Here is a 23,229-nt window from a genome sequence, read left to right as displayed (position 1 = left end):
GCAGTGCCTGTCATGTTCCTTGATTCATATCTGGACAATGCTGCTATGTTTGGTGGCCGCTATGTAGACTTGTTCACAGCTCCATAGTATATGGTACACTCCTGCAGAAGTGAGAGGATCCCTCTTGTCCTTTGCTGAACATAGCAATTTTTGGATTTTCTTAGTGGGTCTGTAGCCCTCATCCAGATCGTCACAGGCACCAGCTGCCAGGCACCAGTTCAGGACCTGGACAGCCTCCTTAGCATTGGGTGGAAAAGAGTGTTAGAACTGGGTGTTATCTGTGTACAGATGACATAGAACTCCAAAACTTCACATGGTCTCTCCCAGTGGCTCCATGTTGTAGATGTCAAACAACATGGGGGACAATACTGAGCTCTGCAGGACCCCACAGGACAAAGGCCATGGCACTGAGCAAGTGTCCCTGATTCTTCAGTGTGGCAGTGCCCCTTGCCTGGCAGGCATGCTGTGCACTCTGCGCATGCTCAATCAGCGGGGTGCTGCCTTGAACCTTTCTGAGCTCCAGCAGAGAGAGCGAGAGCAACACTACTTCATTCAAATATTGAGTATATCAAGGAAGGCTATGCGAAGGTTGCATTATGGGAACAGTTTTTGTGGACGTTATGGCAGTCTATGAACCGGTGCAACATAGAAAAATGCTGCATAAAGTCTACCATATCACTCGGGACCAGGCCCATAGCCAGAAAAAAAATCAGGAGGGATTGAAACTCCCCCCCTCCCCCGGTGACTTTTCAGAGAGTTCTTCACAGGAATAGGTCCTGAATCATTGCTCCCTCTTTAAGCCAGTTCTCGTCAGCCACAAAGGATAATAGTTTCCACAATTAGCAGACATTTCTTTCTGTTTTCTTCTGCTTTCTTCTTGTTACTTTTATCATGATGACAGGTTACATCAAGACGTTTTCCACTGAATTAGCAAGAGGTTTTCAGCCAAGCACAAGTTGTTCTGATGGTACTCTGCTTTTTTGGTGTCTGTTGAAGACTTCTATTGCATCTTTCCATTGCCCACATGATTTAGCAACCCATGCACCAAGCTTCTGATGAGGACCTTTGTCCCCCAACCTCTTCTCTGAACACCACACCATACTTACAGAGTGCACCTTGTACTTAAAATGAGTAGACTAACCAGGGAAATCTGCTGAACCATTTGGGTTGAAAACTTAGATACCTCTTCTTATGCACAGGAGATACATATCCTGGCAATGGAGTTTGTGGATTTGGCACTAATTGAGCTTTCACCTGGTCATCAGAAACGGTCTTGTTTGACATGACTTTAACTGTTATGGCTCAGTACTATGGAATCCTGGGATCAGTAATTTGGTGAAGTTGCTTGAGCAATTGAGATTCTACAGGTTGAGCCTCCTTATCTTGTATTCCAAAATCTGAAATATTCCACGATTGTTCCCATGGGTGGCTGATACAGGGATTCCTTTGCTTTCCTTCTGATGGTTCAGTGTACACAAATAGTTTTTAATTCTGTTTTCATGCTGCTGTTTCAGTATTTGGTGTTCGGTCTATCTTGTTCTGAATAGGAATTGTAGTCCAAGTAATCTGCTAAATTCCTTGATACAGGCGTAGGGAATATTTAGGAGCCATTTGAAGTTATGAAAACTACTTTGATTTTGAAATTATTGACAGAACCCTCTCCTCTAGCATTTTCAAGGCTGTGATGCCCTCTTTTGTTTGTCTTTCTGACTTCTTACCCTAATTGCAGAATTTTCAAATTTTATTTTCAGAAAAATGACCCACCATTTGTACTCAAACCGCCCCCAAAAGCATCTAAATCCGAAAAGGAAGTTGATCCAGAATATGAAGAGAAGATGGTCAGTTTTGTGCTTTAGCAGTTTATGTGGTGATAACGGTGCCCATTATTTAACTTAATTTTTATTTAAAAACAATCAAATATTACTGTGAAACAATTTATCACTGTTGTTAAATTATTAAGATGTTATCCTGCTCAGTAAAGATAGGTGTCATCAGTTATCAGTGTATGTATATGTATACCCTTACATTTCTAAAGGGTGTATAAGCAGGGTCAGCCCTGGTTATTACTTGGATGGGAATTTACTAGTGACTATTAGAGTAAGGACTTGGCCGAACTATCTCTGATTATTTACGTCTTTGAAATTCACAGGGACTTGAAGGTACAGTCACTTACAAATATGTTTGGAATACTTAAAATCTGTACATATCATACATACTGATCAGTTATATAGTAAGCTTGTATATGTAATCTGATTGTCTGCTTGCTTACTTAGAATATATTTATTGAAGCTTATTCCCAAGTGGGTGTTAATAGAATTTCAGACTTAGAAGCAAGCGCATTGTGTAGTACAGTTTGGGCAGCTTTATGAGTTTTAGCTATGTGAATAGGTTTTTAATAGCTTCAAATGATTTTAACTTTATTTTTAATCATTTCAATGTTTAATTCTACTTTAATAGTAGCATGTTTTCTAGGTTTTAAATTATATATGGCACTGTTTTTACTGGTACCCATGGCTACTTTGGAGATAAAATGGGATACAAATAATAATAAGAATCCTTGTTAACCTGTATGCAGTGCTTTAAGTGAACAGATCAGACTCATGCTTGATTGTATTCTAGATTTGGAAGAGTTTATATAATTAAGGTCTATATGTGTATTACTATCTATATTTACATAATTAAGGTCACACGTCTATATCATCTTTTCTTTTTCTCATCTTGAATTTAGAAAACAGACCGAGCAAAAAGGTTTGAATTCCTGCTGAAGCAGACAGAACTCTTTGCACATTTTATCCAACCTGCAGCTCAGAAATCGCCAACTTCCCCTCTGAAAGTGAAACTTGGCCGGCCCAGAGTAAAGAAGGATGAAAAGCAGAGTTTGCTTTCTGCTGGAGAGTATGTTTTGTTTTTACATGTTTGTTTTGACATTTTGTTTAATGTTTTGGTTGGAGTTAAATAACTACTTTTTATTTTGTTACATTTGGTCTAGGTGCAAGATATAGGGGAAACACACAGATCTGCATGTATCAATTATGTCTACAAATGCTTTACAAATTCATGGATACATAGTTCATTGTTAGTTTGTAATGTTTCTTCTTTTCATTCACACAGTCGTTTCTGACTCTTTGTGACCTCATGGACCAGTCCATGCCAGAGCTCCCTGTTGGCTGTCACCGCCCCCAGTTCCTTCAAGTTCATGCCAGTCACTTCAAGGATACCATCCATCCATCTTGCCCTTGGTCGGCCTCTCTTCCTTTTTCCTTCCATTTTCCCCATCATCGTGATATTTTCCAAGCTTTCCTGTCTTCTCATGATGTGGCCAAAATACTTCCCTCCAGTGAGCAGCTGGGCATTATTTCCTGGATGATGGACTGGTTGGATCTTCTTGCGGCCCAAGGCACTCTCAGGATTTTCCTCCAGCACCAAAGTTCGAAGGCATCTATCTTCCTAAGCTCAGCCTTCCTTATGGTCCAGCTCTCGCATCCATTGGTTACTATGGAGAATACCATTGCTTTCACTATGCGGACCTTCGTTGCAAGTGTGATGTCTCTGCTCTTCACTATGTTATCGAGGTTGGCCATTGCTTTCCTCCCAAGAAGTAAACGTCTTCTGATTTCCATCTGCAGTGATCTTTGCGCCTAGAAATATAAAGTCTGTCACTGCCTCCATGTTTTCTCCATTTGCCAGTTATCAATAGGTGTATTTGCCATGATCTTGGTTTTCTTGATGTTTAACTGTAACCCAGCTTTTGCATTTTCTTCTTTCACTTTGGTGATAAGATTCCTCAGCTCTTCCTCACTTTCGGCCATCAGAGTGGTATCATCTGCATACCTAAGGTTGTTAATGTTTCTTCCAGCAATTTTAACTACTTGTCTTTCTTATAGCGTAATAATACGTGTATGAAATTGGGATGTGGAGAAATCTTATTCTCAGATGATGACTTAAGGTGAGAATATTGATCCTGCAGATTTAGGCCTCACTTAATTTCTGATTGAAGGGTAAACCTGTTTCTAGGCTATAGCTAATTCCAAAATAATAATAATAATAATAATAATAATAATAATAATAATAATAACTTTATTTTTATACCCTGCCCCATCTCCCTGAAAGGACTCGGGGCGGCTTACATGGGGCCTTGCCCGATACAACAATCAAATAACAATAACAGAGCAATAACACAATTATCCCAATAAAAACATCAGCATCAGTAAAAAAAACAACATGCAGCATACAATGTTAAAAAGAGGCTTATGTAATTAAACAACCCTTTATTTTATTATTTTTTAAATAACATGACAAGTAACATGTCAAGAAAAAATATTCAAGATAATCTTTTATGTTCCCTTTTATGTTCTTTATATATGCAAGAGTTTTCCATATGGTGTACATTTACTATTGCATGTGCTTATCAATTTAGTAAAAATTATCCTTGTTGGAGTATTTTTTTTTTGGAGTATGCTTCTAAAGTTCCTCTTCCTGTAGCAGGTCTTCCAATTACAGATACAGTATATTGGACATTCCTTGCCGAAAATACTTCAATACGTGTGTCGTACTTTAATTTCTTCATGAATTTTGCAGTTACCGCCATAGGCGCACAGAGCAAGAGGAGGATGAGGAGCTCCTTTCCGAGAGCCGGAAAACCGCAAATGTGTGTGTTAGATTTGAGGAGTCTCCTTCTTGTGAGTATATTCATCGAAGCCTTGTCGCATTTACTTACTTGCCTTAAGAATGTATGTGTCACTAAAGGTACAAGTAATGAGACAGCAATGGATGTTTTCCAGATGTTAAAGGAGGAACATTACGTGATTATCAGGTCAGGGGCTTGAATTGGATGATCTCATTATATGAAAACGGTGTGAATGGGATTTTGGCAGATGAAATGGTAAGCTCCTCACTTTTGGAATGCATTTTTTGGAAGGGAAGAAAAGATTGCTCTCATAGGTGCCATTAGAAAGCATCAAACTGAGTTATGTACAGACTGGGAACTATTAATCCTATATCAGAGTACAGCTCACAGAAGTCAGTGGCTTCTTATTGGGACTTCTATTGATAATAATCTTATTATTACATCCCCAACTACTTTTAAAGCCCTTGGGAATTTAAGGCCGCTTTTCTCAACTCTTTTACTGTGGAGGAGCCCTTGAAATAATGTTATTTAATATTATGATGTCTGCATCTCCAAAAAAAATACCCCACAAAAATATTTTTCCCCTCCAGGCATTATCTATTATAATGGGACTGCAGCATAATGTATCTCATACTCGCAAGGAACAAAAAGTTTTGTGCAATTCAAAAAGAAATGAATAATGCATAGCAGTAATATAGTCTGAGGCTCACATATTCAGTGGCAACATGGCTCAAAGCAAAATGTAATTAAAAACTTCATTATCTGAAATATTTCTTGTGTACTGCATGCTTATGAGAAGCTGTGTCTTTATTGTCTCAAAATAAACTCTAACCAGAGTTGTAATTTGCGTATGGCAATATACTGAAATTATAGCTGGTTTCCATACTTCCCCGTGCTCGTTGTAAATGAAAATTAGTCTGGCGCGGGTAAAAGTGACATATCACTTCATTATTAGAGTTGTAATTATTGCTGTTGTTATTTTGGTTAGGGTCTTGGAAAGACACTGCAGACGATTGCACTGCTGGGCTACCTGAAGCATTACCGAAATATCCCTGGGCCGCACATGGTTCTGGTTCCGAAATCAACGCTGCACAACTGGATGAACGAGTTCAAACGCTGGGTCCCATCGTTACGTGCCGTATGTCTCATTGGGGACAAGGATGCCAGAGTAAGTGAGTCGGCAGCGTATGTGAGGCCCCAGGAACATTCCCCTTGTAACTATTATTTATTGAATAGCACTTTGCAGAGTACAATAGGACCAATTGATTAAGCTGTCAATGAAATTTGCATTCATTTGGCACAGAGAAAATTGTGATTCCAATAGGAAAAGAGTACAACTTTTAAGCTGATGTTTGCATGTGTCAAATCAGGCCACACCTGAGCTCAAGATGTACTTCTCTCTGGCTCTCTTTCCCAGGCAGCAATAGCATTTTTTATTGGCGAAGATTTTACTACTAGGTTGACAGCCCTAATATCAACCCTGAGATGCTTCATTTTCTTCTGTTTTTTAAATTTGAAAGTTCTTTCCTAGATATAGATAAATGCTTATAGCAACAGTCTCCAAATGAATCAGACAACTCTTTATTATTATTAGGGAATCATAGCATAAAAAGGGACCACAGAGTCCATGTAGTCTGACCCTTGCCATGCATTAAAGTGGTCCTAAAAGATGCCCATTCGTTTAAAAATCTTTGAAGGAGAGTCCACTACTCTTTGAGGCTGTCTTTCCCATCATCAAACAGTTGTTATGGTAAAGAAGCTATTCCTGATATTTAGGTAGAATTGCCTTATAAGAAATTTGAATCCATTGCTACTCTCTGAAGCAGCAGTAAACAAGCTTGTTTCAAATTCTGTATGACATCCTTTCAGATTTTTCAAAACAACAATCATGTTATCACACAGTCTTTTCCAAGCTAATTATCCATTTGCTTTATCTTATTGAGAAGTATTTCTCATGTTCATTTTTTTTAATTAGGCTGCTTTCATCCGTGATGTTATGATGCCTGGAGAATGGGATGTGTGTGTAACCTCCTACGAAATGGTCATTAAAGAGAAGTCTGTTTTCAAAAAATTTAACTGGAGATACTTGGTGATTGACGAAGCTCACCGTATAAAGAATGAAAAATCTAAGGTATGCATCAATTTAATTTCTGTAAGCCCTGAAGCCATAATACTAGAATAGAGGTGTCTGGGAGGGGGAAAATCAGTTTTGTGGGGAATGAAGGCATTCTGATTTATATTGGCAAAATGAGAACATATTAGAATGGAAGGAAGGGATGTTTTAGAGTAGGAATTAAAGCAACAATTATTGATTCTTATTACAAAACAATAGCATATTAGGAAGTTATGCTAACCTAGAACTAATATTGAAATAATTGGTATTCCAATTTGTACACATGTCTGTTGAGGGAAGAATAAATCTGCTTTTTCATTTTTTGTAGCTCTCTGAGATTGTACGCGAGTTCAAGACGACCAATCGGTTGCTGTTGACAGGAACGCCTTTACAGAACAACCTCCATGAGCTTTGGGCATTGCTCAATTTTCTTTTACCAGATGTCTTCAATTCTGCAGAGGTGAGATTGGGCTGACAGTAAAATGGTGCTGTTCTCTAGCATCCCTTTAACAGTAATCTAGTTTCTGTCAAAATAGTGAGGAGTAGTGTTTTATATTTTATCATAATAGCCTGCAGTATAAAAGCTAACAAACTGATATTGGAATGGTTACTGCAGCAATGAACCTATTATGTCAGTCAAGACATTGAAAGCAGTCTTGCTATGGCTTGCATTTCTTAGATAGAGCCTAAACCTAGTTGGTTTATAATAATCATTGTCTTCATTGCATTGTTTCCATTTTATTTCAACCACGTACTCTGCACATGCATTTTTAGGGCAGAATGAATATGTTCCTATCTTCCTTGAACAACAGGTACAGCCATGTTGCGTTACATAAATAGTGAGACATGGCAGAGCCACTGAATCCATATGTTGAATTTGGTCCTTCTTCCTGTTACAGAACAAAAAGTATATATTTTCTCCTGACATTATCACATCGTGTGTGTGTTTCCAAACTCTTCCATTGCTGTCCAGAGGTTGGCATCTCTGCCAGAAACGAAATGATGCCAGAGCACAGGGTAGATTTTACTGTGTGGTGTAAAAGGAGAGAAATTCCCATTCTGTTTAGAATGCAAGCTGCATATTTCTTCTTACATGTCAATCAGATTTAAATGCTGCTGCCTTATATAAATAGATTCAGTACATTAACACTTCTCTTTTTTAAAAAAACATCTTTAGGATTTTGACTCATGGTTTGACACTAAAAATTGTCTTGGTGACCAAAAACTCGTAGAGAGGCTTCACGCGGTAAGTATGATGATGCTTCTTGCTCAAGTACTGTAAACTTTCTGTCTCTGGATGAAATATCTTCAAAACCTAGTGCTGTCGACTTTGAAAACTCTGATCCTTGGTGACCTAAATACCATAAGGGCACCAGATTTTGACTGATTGTGGAAGAAACTAAGCAAGTTAATTCCTGGTTGGTCCTTGGATGGAAGAACACCGATGAATCTCAGGAGCAGGAGACTGAATTCTAGAGAAGGAACTGGCAATACTATCTCTGAGTATTTCTTGCTTAAGAAAAGTCTATGGAATACAGTGGGCTGGCTATAAATTGATAGACGACTTGAAGGCACACACACACTCTCTTCCTTCCAGGAACTAAACAAGTTCTACTCATCTTTTTTTTCCCCCTTTCTGTATGTGATCTCCTAATGCCACCAGCCACTTGCATGATGATTATTCTTGCATGGTATGCTGGTATATAATTGCAGGATGAGCTCCTCTGCAAAATACTGTGATTAAATGGGGAAAGGGCCTTTTCAGCATGAATAAACAGCATCTAGAATCAGATAAGGTGGAATGTGCTCAGGATGGTGTGATAGACTTGGGGCTCTTTGTTGCTTATTTTTATGTCAGGTTTTAAAGCCATTTCTGTTACGGCGGATAAAAGCTGAAGTGGAAAAGAGTCTGCCTCCTAAGAAAGAAGTGAAGATTTATCTGGGGCTCAGCAAGATGCAGAGAGAATGGTAAGACTCTTTTTCCTTCATTTCAAAACAATACACGTAGTTGTTGGTGTCTGTGAGAGTTCTGGAATCAATCCCTGGTGGATGACAAAGTTCCCACTACTTATTTTAGATTTAATGTTAACATGTTAATATGTGTAGCATTTAGTGAGCATCTAAAGACGCATTTGTTTTAAAGTGATTGAGTGACTATTATTTCAGGTATACTAAGATTCTGATGAAAGATATCGACATCTTGAATTCAGCTGGAAAAATGGACAAGATGCGGTTGCTGAACATCCTGATGCAGCTGCGGAAGTGTTGCAACCATCCGTACCTGTTTGATGGTGCTGAACCTGGCCCGCCGTACACCACTGACACACACCTTGTGACCAACAGTGGTAAAATGGTGGCTCTGGATAAACTGTTGTCAAAACTCAAAGAACAGGGTAAGTTGTGAACAGTGCTTAAGTTACAAGTCACACTATAACACAGACACAGGCAATTGCACAGAGGCGGGCACTATTTTTCATCCCTGTAGACACCTGATGCGTTCTACCAACAAATCTCGGACTTGCCTGTAGTGATACGGTGTCACTTCCAATTTTCATTTTGTCTGATTTTATTATATTTGTTTTATTGTTTATGATTTGGGAAGGTTTGGGAAAAGGTCAGGGGATCAAGTAGGTGTGGTTTGGATAAATTTTAATATTTCTGGGGCAAAAAGAAACCACCCCAACATTACTGAGTTTTTATTTTATTTTATTTTTTCATTTGAAGGTTTTGGAGAAGGTCCATACTTTGCCTACCTCACTGTAACCAGTTGAGGAAAATAGAGCCTAGGCTAGAAATAGTCCAGTATGGATTAATAGTGTTTTTTTAGGTGCGTCCTACTGAGTAATACAGAATTAGCAGAGTACAATTGGATGAGTACAACAGTTGATGAACCTGATTCATACTTTGGAGACTAGAATAAGCAAGTGAAGGAAGCAAGTTTAGCTTCTTTTCTGTTTGTGACAAACAAGTATTCCCATTTATTTTCTTCTATTTGTTCATGTGTAGAAGGATGCAATACTTGTCATGAGGACACTGACGCCTTGTTGTCTTGAGGGCAGATAGGAAAGTGGTGGACCTCACTCCAGTAGTGGCCTATTATGTATATTGTTCCAGTGAATAAACTGCATAGTTTCAGTGGTCTCCAAATAACCAACCAGACATTTAGTGAATAGTAGTAGCAAGAATAATAATAAGTCTAAAAGGCAACAAGCAAGGAACATGCTCTGGCAGTGAGGTCCTTGTGGTCCTTATGGGTAGGTCAGAGGGACATAGGATTAAAAAGCTTCTTCAGAAGACGGAAGAAGAAAGAGGAAAGCAAGAGCTGCAGAAATCCTGCATGAAAATGGAAGATAATTTCTTTTTTTAATCAACAAGATTCTCAAAGCAGTTTGCCAGCATGATAAAATGCATTTCTATAATTTGTTTGTGCCTCAGGTTCCAGAGTCCTTGTTTTTAGCCAGATGACCCGCTTACTGGACATACTGGAAGACTATTGCATGTGGCGGGGCTATGAGTATTGCCGGCTGGATGGACAAACACCACATGAGGAGAGAGAGGTGAGAAGGATTTATCTTGTCACTTGGTTTTTCATTTCTCTCTGTCCTGGAGGCAGGTTGGAGCCTGGGCAATCTCTGCCCAGTGACTCTTATTCGGTGACCAGTCATTTCTCCGCCGGCATTTATGCTTCCCAAGGCGCTACCTTGCCAAGTAAGGATTTTTATGTGTGACATGCCTTATAAACAGAGATTGATCCAAGATTATGGAATGGTCTCTTGGGTTTCTTTCATGTCATTCAGTCTTCTAATTTAAGTTTGAACAGTCACTTGAAAAGGAAATAGATGAAAGGTGCATTTACAAAGAATATGGGTGAAAAACAGCAGTGCTTACTGGAGGATATGTCTCTCATGGGATGGCGTTCAAGTGCTTCTAATACTCCTGGTGGGGTGCAAGAAATCACTCAGAGTCTCTCTAACATGATAGCTTTCCATGAATATACTGTAACTTGAAGTTTTACATCTTCCATGGAGGCATTATTGTCATGAAATCTTTTGTTTTTCTTTCCTTTTCAGGAAGCAATAGACACTTTTAATGCTCCCAACAGCAGAAAGTTTGTTTTTATGTTGAGTACAAGAGCTGGAGGTTTGGGGATTAATCTAGCAACTGCTGATGTTGTTATCTTGTACGATTCCGACTGGAACCCCCAGGTCGATCTGCAGGCAATGGTAAGCAGCCTTTTTGTCCATCTCAGGCAAAGCTTTTTATTATTGTTTCATAATCATCACATTAAACATTTCTGAGATGGGCTTTGCCTTTAAGGCAGACATAAGATAAGCTACAACAGAGCTGGAAACCTTCTTTGGCTTGACTTGGATGATCCAAGTCAGGTGAGAACTGAGCAGCCAAACTCTAGGCCAGTGGTTCTCAACCTGGTGTCCCCAGAGGTTTTTTGCCTTCAACTCCCAGAAATCTTGACAGCTGGTAAACTGGCTGGGATTTCTGGGAGTTGTAGGCCAAAAACATTTGGGGACCCCAGGTTGAGAACCACTGCTCTAGGCTCACTTGTATAAAGCCAAACCCATAAGTGAGATTTTATACTATAGCTGCATGCGTAGTACAAAGATACCAGAGAGAAAACGTCTTGCCTTTCTGCTTTCTGTTAAAGATGAGAAAGCTCTCTATTTAGGTCTGATGGATTGGTCAGTTAAATGGGAGAACATGATTCCAAGCCATGCGGGTTTATCCCAAGGGGTATCAGTGATGTATGACTAGGATGGACTCATAGTTAAAGGGAGGTTCTTTTCTTACCCTTTCCTAATTGTATGTGATTTTCTAATGCCACCAACCACTTGCATGGTGATTATTCTTGCTTGGTATTGCTGGCATATGATTGCAGGCCAGTTATTTGTTCTACCCTGCTGCTTTCTGGTGGAAACCTGCTGTTGCTTGTAAACTTTTGTTCTTCACATTAGATTTGCCAGTGTAGAGCTTAAGCTGTGAGGCTAGGCCTTCCATACTTGAATACTGGCAGAATTCTCCCTTCCAGAGCTATCTTTGTTTGTTCTCCTTGCTATTAAACTGAAATGTATCTGTAAAACTCTATAAATGGAGATGATTCCTGACTCCCTGTGCAAAGCCTCCCATGAGTTCAATATTGATGGAAGAGGTATTGGATTGGGGAGGAATGTTGGAAGAGTGGCCTTAAATGCAATCCTAACTTTGTTCCCTCTGGCAAATGGCCTGTCTAGCTTGGCAAAACACAGACATCAAGCATAGATTGGTGCCGGAGACCTAGAGAGAACACCTCACTAGGCATTGCCAAGTCATCCTGCATGTCTCTATGACACCCAAAGCTCTTCACATATAAATGAAATAATGTTAAATGAGCCCATGTACTAAGCAGGCCTACTCCTTAAAAGAGAGTCAGCAATGAGAATAATGTGTGTAATAGAATAAAGTGTGAAAACAGCAACAACAAAATAACTTTCTAAAATGATATCTATACCTCTTCTCTCATGGGATGGCTTTCAAGTGCTTCTAATACTCCTGGTGGGGTTCAGGAGTATATTGATACTTGCCTTACACATGTATGCATTTATGTTGCTTCTGTCGGACTCTCACGCATGGTTCTCACATATTGAATTGTTTGTGAATAGGATCGTGCACATCGTATTGGTCAGAAGAAACCGGTACGGGTCTTCCGACTCATCACTGACAACACTGTAGAAGAGAGAATTGTAGAGAGAGCCGAAATAAAACTGAGATTGGACTCAATAGTTATACAACAAGGTAATATTTCTGTACATCTTTGGTGTTTCAAGAACTAAAGGAGAAGTAGACTTTGGCCCAGGGGTTCCCCTTAACATCCAACAGGTTTACTGAGGTCTTGTTTTGATGAGAAGGGAGTCCTTTGTAGCATTAGCATTGAAAATATTTAGAAGCTTTGCTTCTTTGTTTCCTGCACCAGGGAGATTAATCGATCAGCAATCTAATAAACTGGCAAAGGATGAAATGCTGCAGATGATCCGACATGGAGCAACACATGTATTTGCCTCCAAGGACAGTGAGCTGACTGATGAAGATATTACCACTATTTTGGAAAGAGGGGAAAAAAAGGTGAGAGGGCCAAAGTCGACTCCCTGGACCTGGTGAGAGTTGTAATGGTGGTGGTCGGTCTAGAGGCAGCTCTCTGTTCCTTCAGCACAATTTATTTCATTGTTGTTTGTCTTAAACTTGTGGCTAGGTCTCTTTAGTTCTTTTCATTTGTATGTTTTATTTAGGAAAAGCAACATTTCTTAAGGCAATGGCTTTCTCTTTTTTTGTGTTATCTGCTATAGACAGCTGAAATGAATGAGCGTCTACAAAAAATGGGGGAGAGCTCTCTTCGAAACTTCACTATGGAGACAGAAACGAGTTTGTACAATTTTGAAGGGGAAGATTATCGAGGGAAGCAGAAGGTATGTTTTTCACTGTACTGATGAAATAAAGATGTAAACTGTATCAAACGAGAAAAAATGCTTGAGGTTTTAAAACATCTTTGCTCTTATCAAATGAGTGACTGGAGCCAAATATGTTTTACATTCAAGCCTTTCCTGGCACAATATTTCAATTAGCTACCTCCCGAGGTAGCCAAAGATAATGTTATGAGTTCAAATGTATGTCTCTGAGATGTTTTGTATATTTCCTTCTTCCCTTATTAGCTTTTAATTCCTCTTAGCATTCAGAGCTTCAGTATAAATCAAGGTTTAACAGTGGACAGTTCACTCATTTGTCTATGAAGATGGCATGAAAAGCAAACATGTTTTGGTAACATCAAAGCTGAAAGGGACTTTGAAACTAAGCCAAAACCTTTGAGAATTCAGCAGCACCATCTTAATAACTGAACTCTGATACTTGCTACATTTCAGTGGTTTTAAAAATAAATTTATTCTCCAGCTGAGCATGATGGAATGGATCGAACCTCCCAAACGAGAGCGTAAGGCCAACTATGCTGTGGACGCCTATTTCAGAGAAGCCCTCCGTGTCAGTGAACCAAAAATCCCAAAGGTGAATAAATGTGTTTATAGTGAATGCTCCCTCCATCAATGGAGTAACCTTATTTATATAAAGCGCATAAATTCCAGTGTGGCGTTACTAATAGATACGTTTCCTTTCCAAGGCACCACGACCTCCAAAACAGCCAAATATTCAAGATTTCCAGTTCTTTCCACCACGGTTATTTGAACTTCTGGAAAAAGAAATTCTTTATTATCGCAAGACCATAGGCTACAAGGTAAGTATCCATCTCCACATTCAAAGATCATTGATATCTCTGTACCACATAGAATAGAACATGTTTTTAGATAGCTTCATCTTTCTGACCTTGGTTGAAGGTGGTGGGGGTTGATTTTTTTTCTTTCTGAGGCTGCCTCACAAGAATTTTACAAGAATCGCGGCCATTTTACAAGATCTCTGCCAAAGATTGCTGGTTCCCCACTAAATTACAACTCCTAAGATTCCATTAGCATTGTGCCATGGCAGTTAAAGCGGAGCATTCAATCTCCTTCCATTAAAAATGTGAAGAATTCTGAACACTCGATTGAGGATTTTTAAAATAATAATAATAATAATAATCATCATCATCTTTATTTGTAACCCACTCTATCTCCCCAAGGGGACTCTGAGCAGTTTCCAGCAAAGGATGGCAAACATTCAGTGCCATAAAACAATACAAAATAACCCCAAGAATAAAAAGAAGACGTTTCAGTATAGAATATGTCCACTATTTCATATATAGTGTGGTTTTTAAAGATGATTTCAAATGATGAGTTTAGGTATGACATAAAAGAAAGCCAAAGCATTATAAAGATTATCTTCATGCCAGGTGATTGCAGCACAGGCTTATTCAGTGCTATAAAACTGAATGCTTGCTTTGTTGCATCTAAACAGGAGTCGCCGAGTGTGCCTGACTTGTATGTGTGTATGCTACACCCTCATCTCTCTTATTCATGGTGTCCTTGAGCACTTTTCGGCCCTAAACAAGACCCTCTGGAGGCACTTTGATTATTTACTAGCTGCAGTTACCATTATACTTCTGTGGAACAAGGGCCCACAAGGCATGAAGGAACAACCAGGGATGGATGAATTATGATACGCCATGTTCACCTTGCCTGGAGAACTTTCCCAGAATGGTAAACACCAGTAAAAGAAACACTTCTTGATCAGTGTCCTGAAGCCAGGAAAAAATATTGCCTTCTCTAACAAAATACTCAGCAGAGGAGATATCCATCAATCCTGTGCCTGTTTCTGGGAAAGGCTGTAAAGGGAGAGAGAGAGGGCTATACACGGAACCCCTTAATGGCATTGCTTTTTACTATTTATTCATTCAGTCCTCCACTGATTGCAGGTCCCCAGGAATCCAGAACTCCCCAACGCAGCTCAGGTGCAGAAAGAGGAGCAGCGGAAGATCGACGAGTCGGCACCTCTGACGGCAGAAGAGGCAGAAGAGAAGGAGAAACTTCTCACCCAGGTAAAAGCCCCCCCCTTCCCCGTCCCAAGAAGAAATAATCAGGTCTGTTCATGGTGCACTTAGCTAGATTTTGAAAGATAAAAGATGTATAGCACACAGTCAACATGCCCATATCCCAAGGAATGCTGCAGAAGCCATGTTCTGAGGATATACATTAATGCTTTTTTATACTGGTTTAGAAGGAATGTCCCTGCTCTAAATTATTTTATTTTTTGCACAAAACCTGAGAAGACTAGTAAAGCATTTTTGTTCACAGTGGTGAGTATTCTTTATCCAGAATTCCAAAAATGTCAAAATCCCAAATGGTCCATATGGATTGTGACAGCTTTTTTGTTTTCTGATGATTCTGTGTACACCAGCTTTGGTTCATGTACAAAATTATTTTAAAATATCTCACTACGCATGCGCAAGTATTCCAAAATCTGAAAAAATGGAATGATTCTAATCCTAAAGATTTCAGATAGTGGATACTCAACCTGACTCAAGTTGTTTTCTCTTTCTCTCTAGAAAATCATTGTTATTGTTTGGATTAGGATACTTATATAAGTAACAGTGGGTGGTTCCAGACCCTTCACATTCAGTGTTTCCACTTTAATCATCCACGGCTGCTCTCCAAGCCCAGATTTGCTTTAGCATTTAACCAGACCTCCTTAAAAACCAATTTAATTGTGTCTGTGAATAGAGAGAGAGTAGGGCTATTTGCAAATCATTTTAGATCGCTTTGCTGTTTTAGCATTACAAAGCAGAAAGCATCAGGTTTTGTCACAGTCTCCTTAATACATTCCTGCGGTTAAGTATTCACAGGCTTGAATGGTGCTCTTATAAATGGTTATTTTCGTGATTGTCCTTTGAAAATTTGAATTGCCTCTGGTGATTGAAGTGAAACTTTGCTTGAAATTACATTGTCAGCCAATCATTCTTAGTTTTTGCACGGCTGTTTCTGAAAACCTTTAATGATAGTATTTAATATCTGGAAGAATGTGTATCAGAATACCTGGATTCTTTTGCATATTTCTTTATGACCTTTCATCTTGTCAGATAAATGCAAGTTCACTTACTGTTTCATTATTTGAAAGTATTATTTAATACCATATGTACATGTGTAAGTCAACCTCATGTATAAGTTGGGGACAGGTTTGGCGGTCAGATTATGAATTTTTATATGACTTGTAGTTACGGCGAAGGTCCTCTGCAGAAAGGGCCATGTGGTCCATGTTGGCAGCCATCACCATTTCTCAACCCAGGCATTCAAACAGGTTGAGAACCACTGTTCTTGCCTTTTGCAGCTCTGCTCAGACATGAGACTTAAAGTTGAATGTAATTTTCCTGCTTCTTGGCAGGGGGTTGGACTGGATGTCCTACAAGGTCTCTTCCAGCTCTATGGTCTATATTTCTAAGTCAGCCTGCCACTTTTACATATCTGAATATTCATGAATTTGATTGAAATGTTCTCTCTAGGAACCTCTAGTTTCTCCAGTCCAATTCTGTGGTCAAAAGATTCCTCAAGAGGTGTTCTATTGGATGGAAATACAGTAGGTTTTCTATTTGTGGTTTTCCCACTTCCATGAGGGTTCTGTGCCCATATCGGCAGCTAACTCTACAGGCAGTCCATGAGTTAAAAACGTCTGACTTACAAATTACTCCTAGTTAAGAATGAGGGTGAGACAAAAGGAAGTGAAATAAATCTTCCCCTTGGAAGGCAAATTAACTCCAGAAGGAATTATTATCATGGGGAAAATGGGTCTCCACTGAAGCTTTCTCACCAATCCTTGTTTCCGCAACAAGCCAATTTTTTTCAAAATCCAATTCTCACAGGGATAGAAAGTGTGGTGAAATCTTATAATGGGCACAGACAGCAAAGGAAACGTCACAGTGCTTTCCTTATGCTATCCAAAGTTAATATATTTGTGTGTGTGTGTGTGTGTGTGTGTGTGTGTGTGTGGTTACACTTGCAAATGTACCTATTCTGATTTCCATACAAATTTACAGACCTCCAGAAACCTCTCTTGTTCTTAACGTGGGGACTGCCTGTACTTATATTGACTCGTCAGTAAGTCAGCTGTTTTTTGGGGCTGACTTTTGGACTAAAAATTCTAGTCTTTTACATGGGTATATAAAGTATTCAGATTTGATTCAACTCATTGAATCTGAAATCACATGATTTCAGGCCAATACATGTGAAAAATGACATTTAACTATGTAACCACACTTAAAAAACTTAAGGAGGCAGTAAGAAAGAAGAGACTACTAAAAGACATTTGTTCCATCAAGCTTCATTTTGATGATGCATGCCCACACACATCATTTTTCACAATTTTTATTTATTTATTTATTTCCAATATTTCTACCCCGCCCTTCTCCCCGAGGGGACTCAGGGCGGCTTACACAACTGGTAGGATCACTACCAGTACATCATAATACAATAAAATAAGAATAAAACAGTTAAAATAATTAAATAACATAATAAAATACAATATATAAAATTTAAAACAATGCAACACCAAATATATATACCAATCATCCATCAGACCTTGTGCAAAAGCCTTAATCCGATCCATGTCAATGCTAACTGAGTTCATTCATTAAACGCTTGCGCGCATAGCCAGGTCTTCAGCTTCTTCCTGAACCCCAAAAGAGATGGAGCCTGCCGGATGTCACTGGGGAGGGAGTTCCACAGCCGAGGGGCCGCCACCGAGAAGGCCCTGTCTCTCGTCCCCACCAGCCGTGCTTGTGAGGCCGGTGGGATCGAGAGCAGGGCCTCCCCGGATGATCTTAAGGTTCTCGTGGGCTCATAGGAGGAGATGCGTTCGGACAGGTAAATTGGACCAGAACCGTTTAGGGCTTTGTAGGTCAAAACCAGCACTTTGAATTGGGCTCGGTAGCATATTGGCAGCCAGTGGAGCTGGCTTAGCAGGGGGGTGGTACGCTCCCTGTAAGCCGCCCTAGTTATTAATCCAGGCGATTGCAAAAATGGGCTGGTCAGTAGTGCCTCACCCACCCTACAGCCCTGATTTGGCCACTTCTGACTTTTATCTGTTTGGACCTCTGAAAGACAACCTACGTGGTTACAGATTCAATTATCTGAATGACATTAAAACAGCTTTAAAATCATGGGTCATAAAGCAAACCCTGAATTTTCCCCAAATGGTTTTGATGCCTGGGTTAAATGATGGTGCAAATGTGTACAAAGTGATTGTGACTGTGGTGAATGGTAGTTTTGAATAGAAGATAGTTCAGGCTATGTTCTGCAGCAACTTCTGCTGTTATATGTTTGTTCATAATGTTTTTATGACACAGGAGGCAGAACTTTTAACCCACCCTTGTATATGATATATTTAGCTAGAGTTTATACACGTTTCTTGTAACTGCGTCAAACCCTGTAGGAGAAGTGGGTGCCTTGGCTCTCTTTGCTTCCCATCCAGGTGTTCATTTCATTCACAATTTGCTTTGTAAGTATACAAAATGGAGTCTGGGAGGCCTGGGAGATTGCTGATGACATCTGGACATGTGCCCTCAACCTTTTGCAATTTTATTTGTGACTTGTGCTTCTTCGAGTGTGACATAAGCGGAAATCCATTAAAATTGGGATTGAACTTTGCTTCTTTGGAGAAATGCTATTTACGGGCGTGAATAATAATAAAAGACTGCACAGCCTTTCTCTCCCTGATGCACAGCGAGCGGTGTGTAAAAAATAACTCGCTCTGGTTTTTATGACTGAGTAATAAACCCCACATAATAGATGCTTATGGAAGTCCTGAAAGATCATTAGCCCCTTTAATTATTGTGTGACATTGTTACAGGAACCTTAATGAGCTAATCCGACTGCATCCTTCTAAAGTTTCAAGATTTTGCAAAACGTTTCCTGCTTCACCTCTGTGGCAACTTTGTGCTCCGCAGGGTTTTACAAACTGGAACAAGAGGGACTTCAACCAGTTTATTAAAGCCAATGAAAAATATGGACGTGACGACATCGATAATATTGCCCGTGAGGTGGAAGGGAAGTCGCCCGAAGAAGTCATTGAGTATTCAGGTTTGATGATTTGTAGTTTGAGCCTTTTCAGAATGGTTTTGGAAAGAGGAGGGTCTTTTTGCCCAATAAAGCTTTTAAATTCTATTCTGTATTGAAGAAGGCCTCTCTATCTGCGGGGTATGCATTCCTTGACCCACCATAGAAATATGAAACAGTTGATAATAGTGAAACCTAAAGACTTCAACAACTTCCATTGGAAGCATACTATAAAATTGCATTGGAGATTTTAAAAAATGCCCAGAGGTTTTTTAGCATTTCTAGATCATGCAACTCGGCTCTAGGGCCAGCTTTTGACTCAAGCATACTATAGAGCTGCACTGGAGGACCTAGAAAATGCCGAGATAACATAATTGTTTTAGACTTGTGTAAATGAAGCTGCAGATACTGATTCTGTCAGAGACAGAACGCCACCAGATAAAGTTCAACACAGTTTATTAAAGTTACAGAACTAAAAAGTGCCCGTATGAAACAAAGGACTAGGCAAACACTTGCCTTCAGTGTAAAAGATACACAAAAAAGACTCCGCTGATACTAAAAGTGGTTCAAAAGATAAACCGGATTAAACAGGAGTTTAATCCGGGTTAAACAGAAAATGCTTACTTCAGCCCGGCAATTTAAACAAACAAAAGTTGATAAACAAGGATTCAAAGAAACATAAATAGCTGGCAGCAGATTCCTCTCTGCTACTCGAAAGGTGCAAATGAGTAACTAAGGTTGTTACTCCTCCGTGCAACAAACGGAATCCGGATCCAGGCACTTCAATCAGGGTAGCAACGGTCAGCAGGGTCCCAGTCCGGTCCGAGGTCGAAAGCCGGGTACAGATGTCTTTGGTTCACCAATTCCACCGAAAGCCACAGAAGGGGTAGTCCGAGGTCGTAGTCAGTCAGTCAGTCCAGCGTCAATCCAGAATAGGCAATTAATGTCCGTCAAGAAGACGACGGAGGTCCAAGCTAATAAGATTAAACACAGGTTGGACAACAAAAGCCCACACAGTTCCTCCCGCCGTCTATGCCCAGTGTCCTTGGTAACTTACGTATTCAGCAAACGAAACACACCCGTCTTCAGGAAATTCCCAACAAGAGCCCAAGCGTTCGTCCAGATTACCTTGCCCAACGCAATTAGCCCTGGATTCTAAACCCCATTTTATGCCAGTTTACAACTCCTCATCGCTGTCAGCTGTTACCCTAATTCCAGGTGCCTCATCATCATCATCCTCATCAGAGCTAAAACACCCTTGACTACGCCCCACAGCATCCCCAGCTGTGGATCCCGTTCCATCCCTCCAACTCGTCCACGGGTCCGATCCTGCAACCCGCCAGTCGCCTCCCACACTAGCATTGCCGGTGACACCCAAATCCTCCCTCACACGAGTCCATTCCATGTTATCCTCCTCTGAGCTAACCACCTCTTCCTCCATTCCCTCGGTAAAACCCTCAAAGGAATCTTCGTCTGTTGGTTCTGCAAATAAGTCCCGCAGCCGTTTCCTCTCTCGCTCCTCAAGAGAGTCTGACTCTCGAGGAGTCTTACGACCACGTCTCCCAGTATCAGAGCCATAAGGCTCAACCATAACAGATTCCATAGATCCAGGGGTTGTACCATATGTCAATTTTAGCACATTTTGTCTATTTCCACAAAACAACATTAGATATATATTTGTTTTCTATGTCAAATATTTTAGGAATCTTTGAGCAAGAAATAAAATTATTATTTTTATTGTTACTGTTATTAAAAATCTGAGTATATTCTGATAATGTTAGAAAAGTTCTGGAAGTAATGTATATAATACTTGTTCTGGTGACCTTTTAAAAACATCACTTATTTCAAACATAGTAATTGGGTTATTTATTAATATGGTGCATTTAGAGAATGTTTGTGTTTCTGAAATTTTTCAGCTGTATTTTGGGAACGTTGCAATGAACTCCAGGATATTGAGAGGATCATGGCTCAGATTGAACGAGGGGAAGCCAGAATACAACGGAGGATTAGCATCAAAAAAGCCCTGGATGTCAAAGTAATTCCTCAAATTAATATTTCTTCCGATTAATGTTGTCCCTTAGAAGCCCAGCATCTGGTAGTGTTCCCCACTGATAAAAGTATTTTTAGTCCCTTCCAGTTTTTAAGTAGAGAGCTTACACTAATTCATTGGTGGGCAAAGTTATTCTTTTAGTGATAAGTGGTTTAGCGGTATAAAAGCCATATGAATTGAAATGCTCATTATAAATAAATAAAGATTTGGCAAAAGGATGGAAGTATTTCTGCTAACCTCACTTTCGCCAGAGTTGCATAAATGTGCAGCTGAATTATAATCCTTGGACATGAATCAGCAAAAGTCTTCAATAGTTTCTTTTTTAAACTTTAGATCGCGAGGTATAAAGCCCCTTTTCATCAACTCCGCATTCAGTATGGAACAAACAAAGGCAAAAACTACACAGAAGAGGAGGACAGGTTCTTGATATGCATGTTGCACAAAATGGGGTTTGATAAAGAAAATGTTTACGAAGAGCTAAGGCAGTGTGTCCGCAATGCACCCCAATTTAGATTTGACTGGTTTATCAAGTCGAGGACTGCAATGGTAAGTAACACTGACCTTCTATGGGATTATGCTTTAAGTCTGTGTGTGTATTAAACCTTCTAGGCCTCTTTTCTTTTTTGGGTCTTAAATGCTTTTGGATCGGAAAGGCATATAGAATGGCTTAAATCAATTATTTATACATTGTGCTATAGCAAAACAAATAGCTCTCCTACACCTACTTAGGCCACATCTACACTGCCATATAATGCAGTTTGAAATTGTAAAATATGGTTCATAGCAATTAAAAATAAAGGTGTCATGTGGTTCATTGCAGTTTCAAGCTGCATTATATGGCAATGTAGATGGGGACTTGTTTTGAAATCGGCCAATAATAATAATAATAATAATAATAATAATAATAATAATAATAATAAATAAACTTTATATCCTGCCCTTTCTCCCCATGGGGACTCAGGGCAACTCACAGCAAACAGCAGAAAACATTCAATGCTATAAAGTGCAACCTGAAATAAAACAACCACAAATCCAATAAAGCACATTAAACAACAACATCCAGCAATGGTGAGACATTGCAACAAATTAGGGATCACATAACTGAAAAATTACGATGTAACAAACATTTAGGGGCGAGACTTAAAATTGGGATTAATAGAGAATTAAAATAAATAGTCGGATGTTAATTTGGCATTATTGGCATGCTTAATGATATATAATGGAGACCTCGCTCCAAAATAAGGAAAAAATAACAATGTTTGGAGGGCTTATGTATGTGCCTTCAGGTTGCCCAGTTGACCTATAGTCATAGCGTTTTCTTAGGCAAGGAATACTCAAAATAGATTTGCTAATTTCTTCTCTGAAATACAACCTATAACATCTGGGGTTTATTGCAGATTTCCCATCCATGTACTAATCCAAGCTGACCCTGCTTAGCTTCTAAGATCAGATAGCATCTTTCAGGAATTGATTTTCAGGGGGAAAAGCCCTTGTTTTTCTGCTGTTTCATTTTAAACATCCTGGCTCCTAGCTAGTGACCACTAGATGTCTCTCTGGTTCTAGATAAGTAGGTTGATTTTCCTGCATGTTTCCCGGCTTTGCATTTATATAAAATACTAGCTTTGCCCGGCCACGCGTTGCTGTGGATTATGGGTATCCTTTGTTGGGCAGGTGGAATAGCAGTGAATAGCAGCCTCAAAGCCTGGCCGTTTTCTTCTTATGGGAATCTTTGTATTGGCCCTGTTTTGTCCTGTCTGGAATGTGCCTGTTTTCAGTGTGTTGTTCTGTATTCAGTGTCCTGGTTTTAGAGTGTTGTAATAGTGGGAGCGAGGTTTTGTTGATTTTCAATGGATTTCAACAGGGAAGTGTGGGTTGTATACCTGTGGAATACAGTTTTGTCCAGTGTGGGATAAAGAACTCTTATTTG

At 39.6% G+C, this 23,229-nt stretch overlaps 1 protein-coding gene across 1 annotated transcript in view; it reads left to right on the top strand.

Moving 5' to 3' along the window:
* Nucleotides 1-23,229, top strand: part of smarca1 (SWI/SNF related, matrix associated, actin dependent regulator of chromatin, subfamily a, member 1) — a 30,021-nt gene that overhangs the window by 916 nt on the left and 5,876 nt on the right. Inside the window, exons 2-22 of the mRNA XM_003223394.4 lie at nt 1,752-1,838; nt 2,729-2,895; nt 4,579-4,679; nt 4,782-4,882; nt 5,616-5,795; nt 6,603-6,758; nt 7,069-7,200; nt 7,918-7,986; nt 8,599-8,708; nt 8,907-9,133; nt 10,176-10,297; nt 10,811-10,963; nt 12,395-12,527; nt 12,706-12,854; nt 13,076-13,195; nt 13,674-13,784; nt 13,897-14,010; nt 15,124-15,246; nt 19,144-19,276; nt 21,169-21,287; nt 21,636-21,848. Coding sequence (XP_003223442.1) covers nt 1,752-1,838; nt 2,729-2,895; nt 4,579-4,679; nt 4,782-4,882; nt 5,616-5,795; nt 6,603-6,758; nt 7,069-7,200; nt 7,918-7,986; nt 8,599-8,708; nt 8,907-9,133; nt 10,176-10,297; nt 10,811-10,963; nt 12,395-12,527; nt 12,706-12,854; nt 13,076-13,195; nt 13,674-13,784; nt 13,897-14,010; nt 15,124-15,246; nt 19,144-19,276; nt 21,169-21,287; nt 21,636-21,848 — 2,820 coding nt within the window. The remainder of the gene's footprint in view (nt 1-1,751; nt 1,839-2,728; nt 2,896-4,578; nt 4,680-4,781; nt 4,883-5,615; nt 5,796-6,602; nt 6,759-7,068; nt 7,201-7,917; nt 7,987-8,598; nt 8,709-8,906; nt 9,134-10,175; nt 10,298-10,810; nt 10,964-12,394; nt 12,528-12,705; nt 12,855-13,075; nt 13,196-13,673; nt 13,785-13,896; nt 14,011-15,123; nt 15,247-19,143; nt 19,277-21,168; nt 21,288-21,635; nt 21,849-23,229) is intronic.

This window comes from Anolis carolinensis, unplaced genomic scaffold, assembly GCF_035594765.1.
Source record: "Anolis carolinensis isolate JA03-04 unplaced genomic scaffold, rAnoCar3.1.pri scaffold_12, whole genome shotgun sequence".
In the NCBI taxonomy this organism is placed as follows: Eukaryota; Metazoa; Chordata; class Lepidosauria; order Squamata; family Dactyloidae; genus Anolis; species Anolis carolinensis.
Note: the sequence above shows the minus strand (reverse complement) of the source record. Positions and strands in the feature narration are given on the sequence as shown.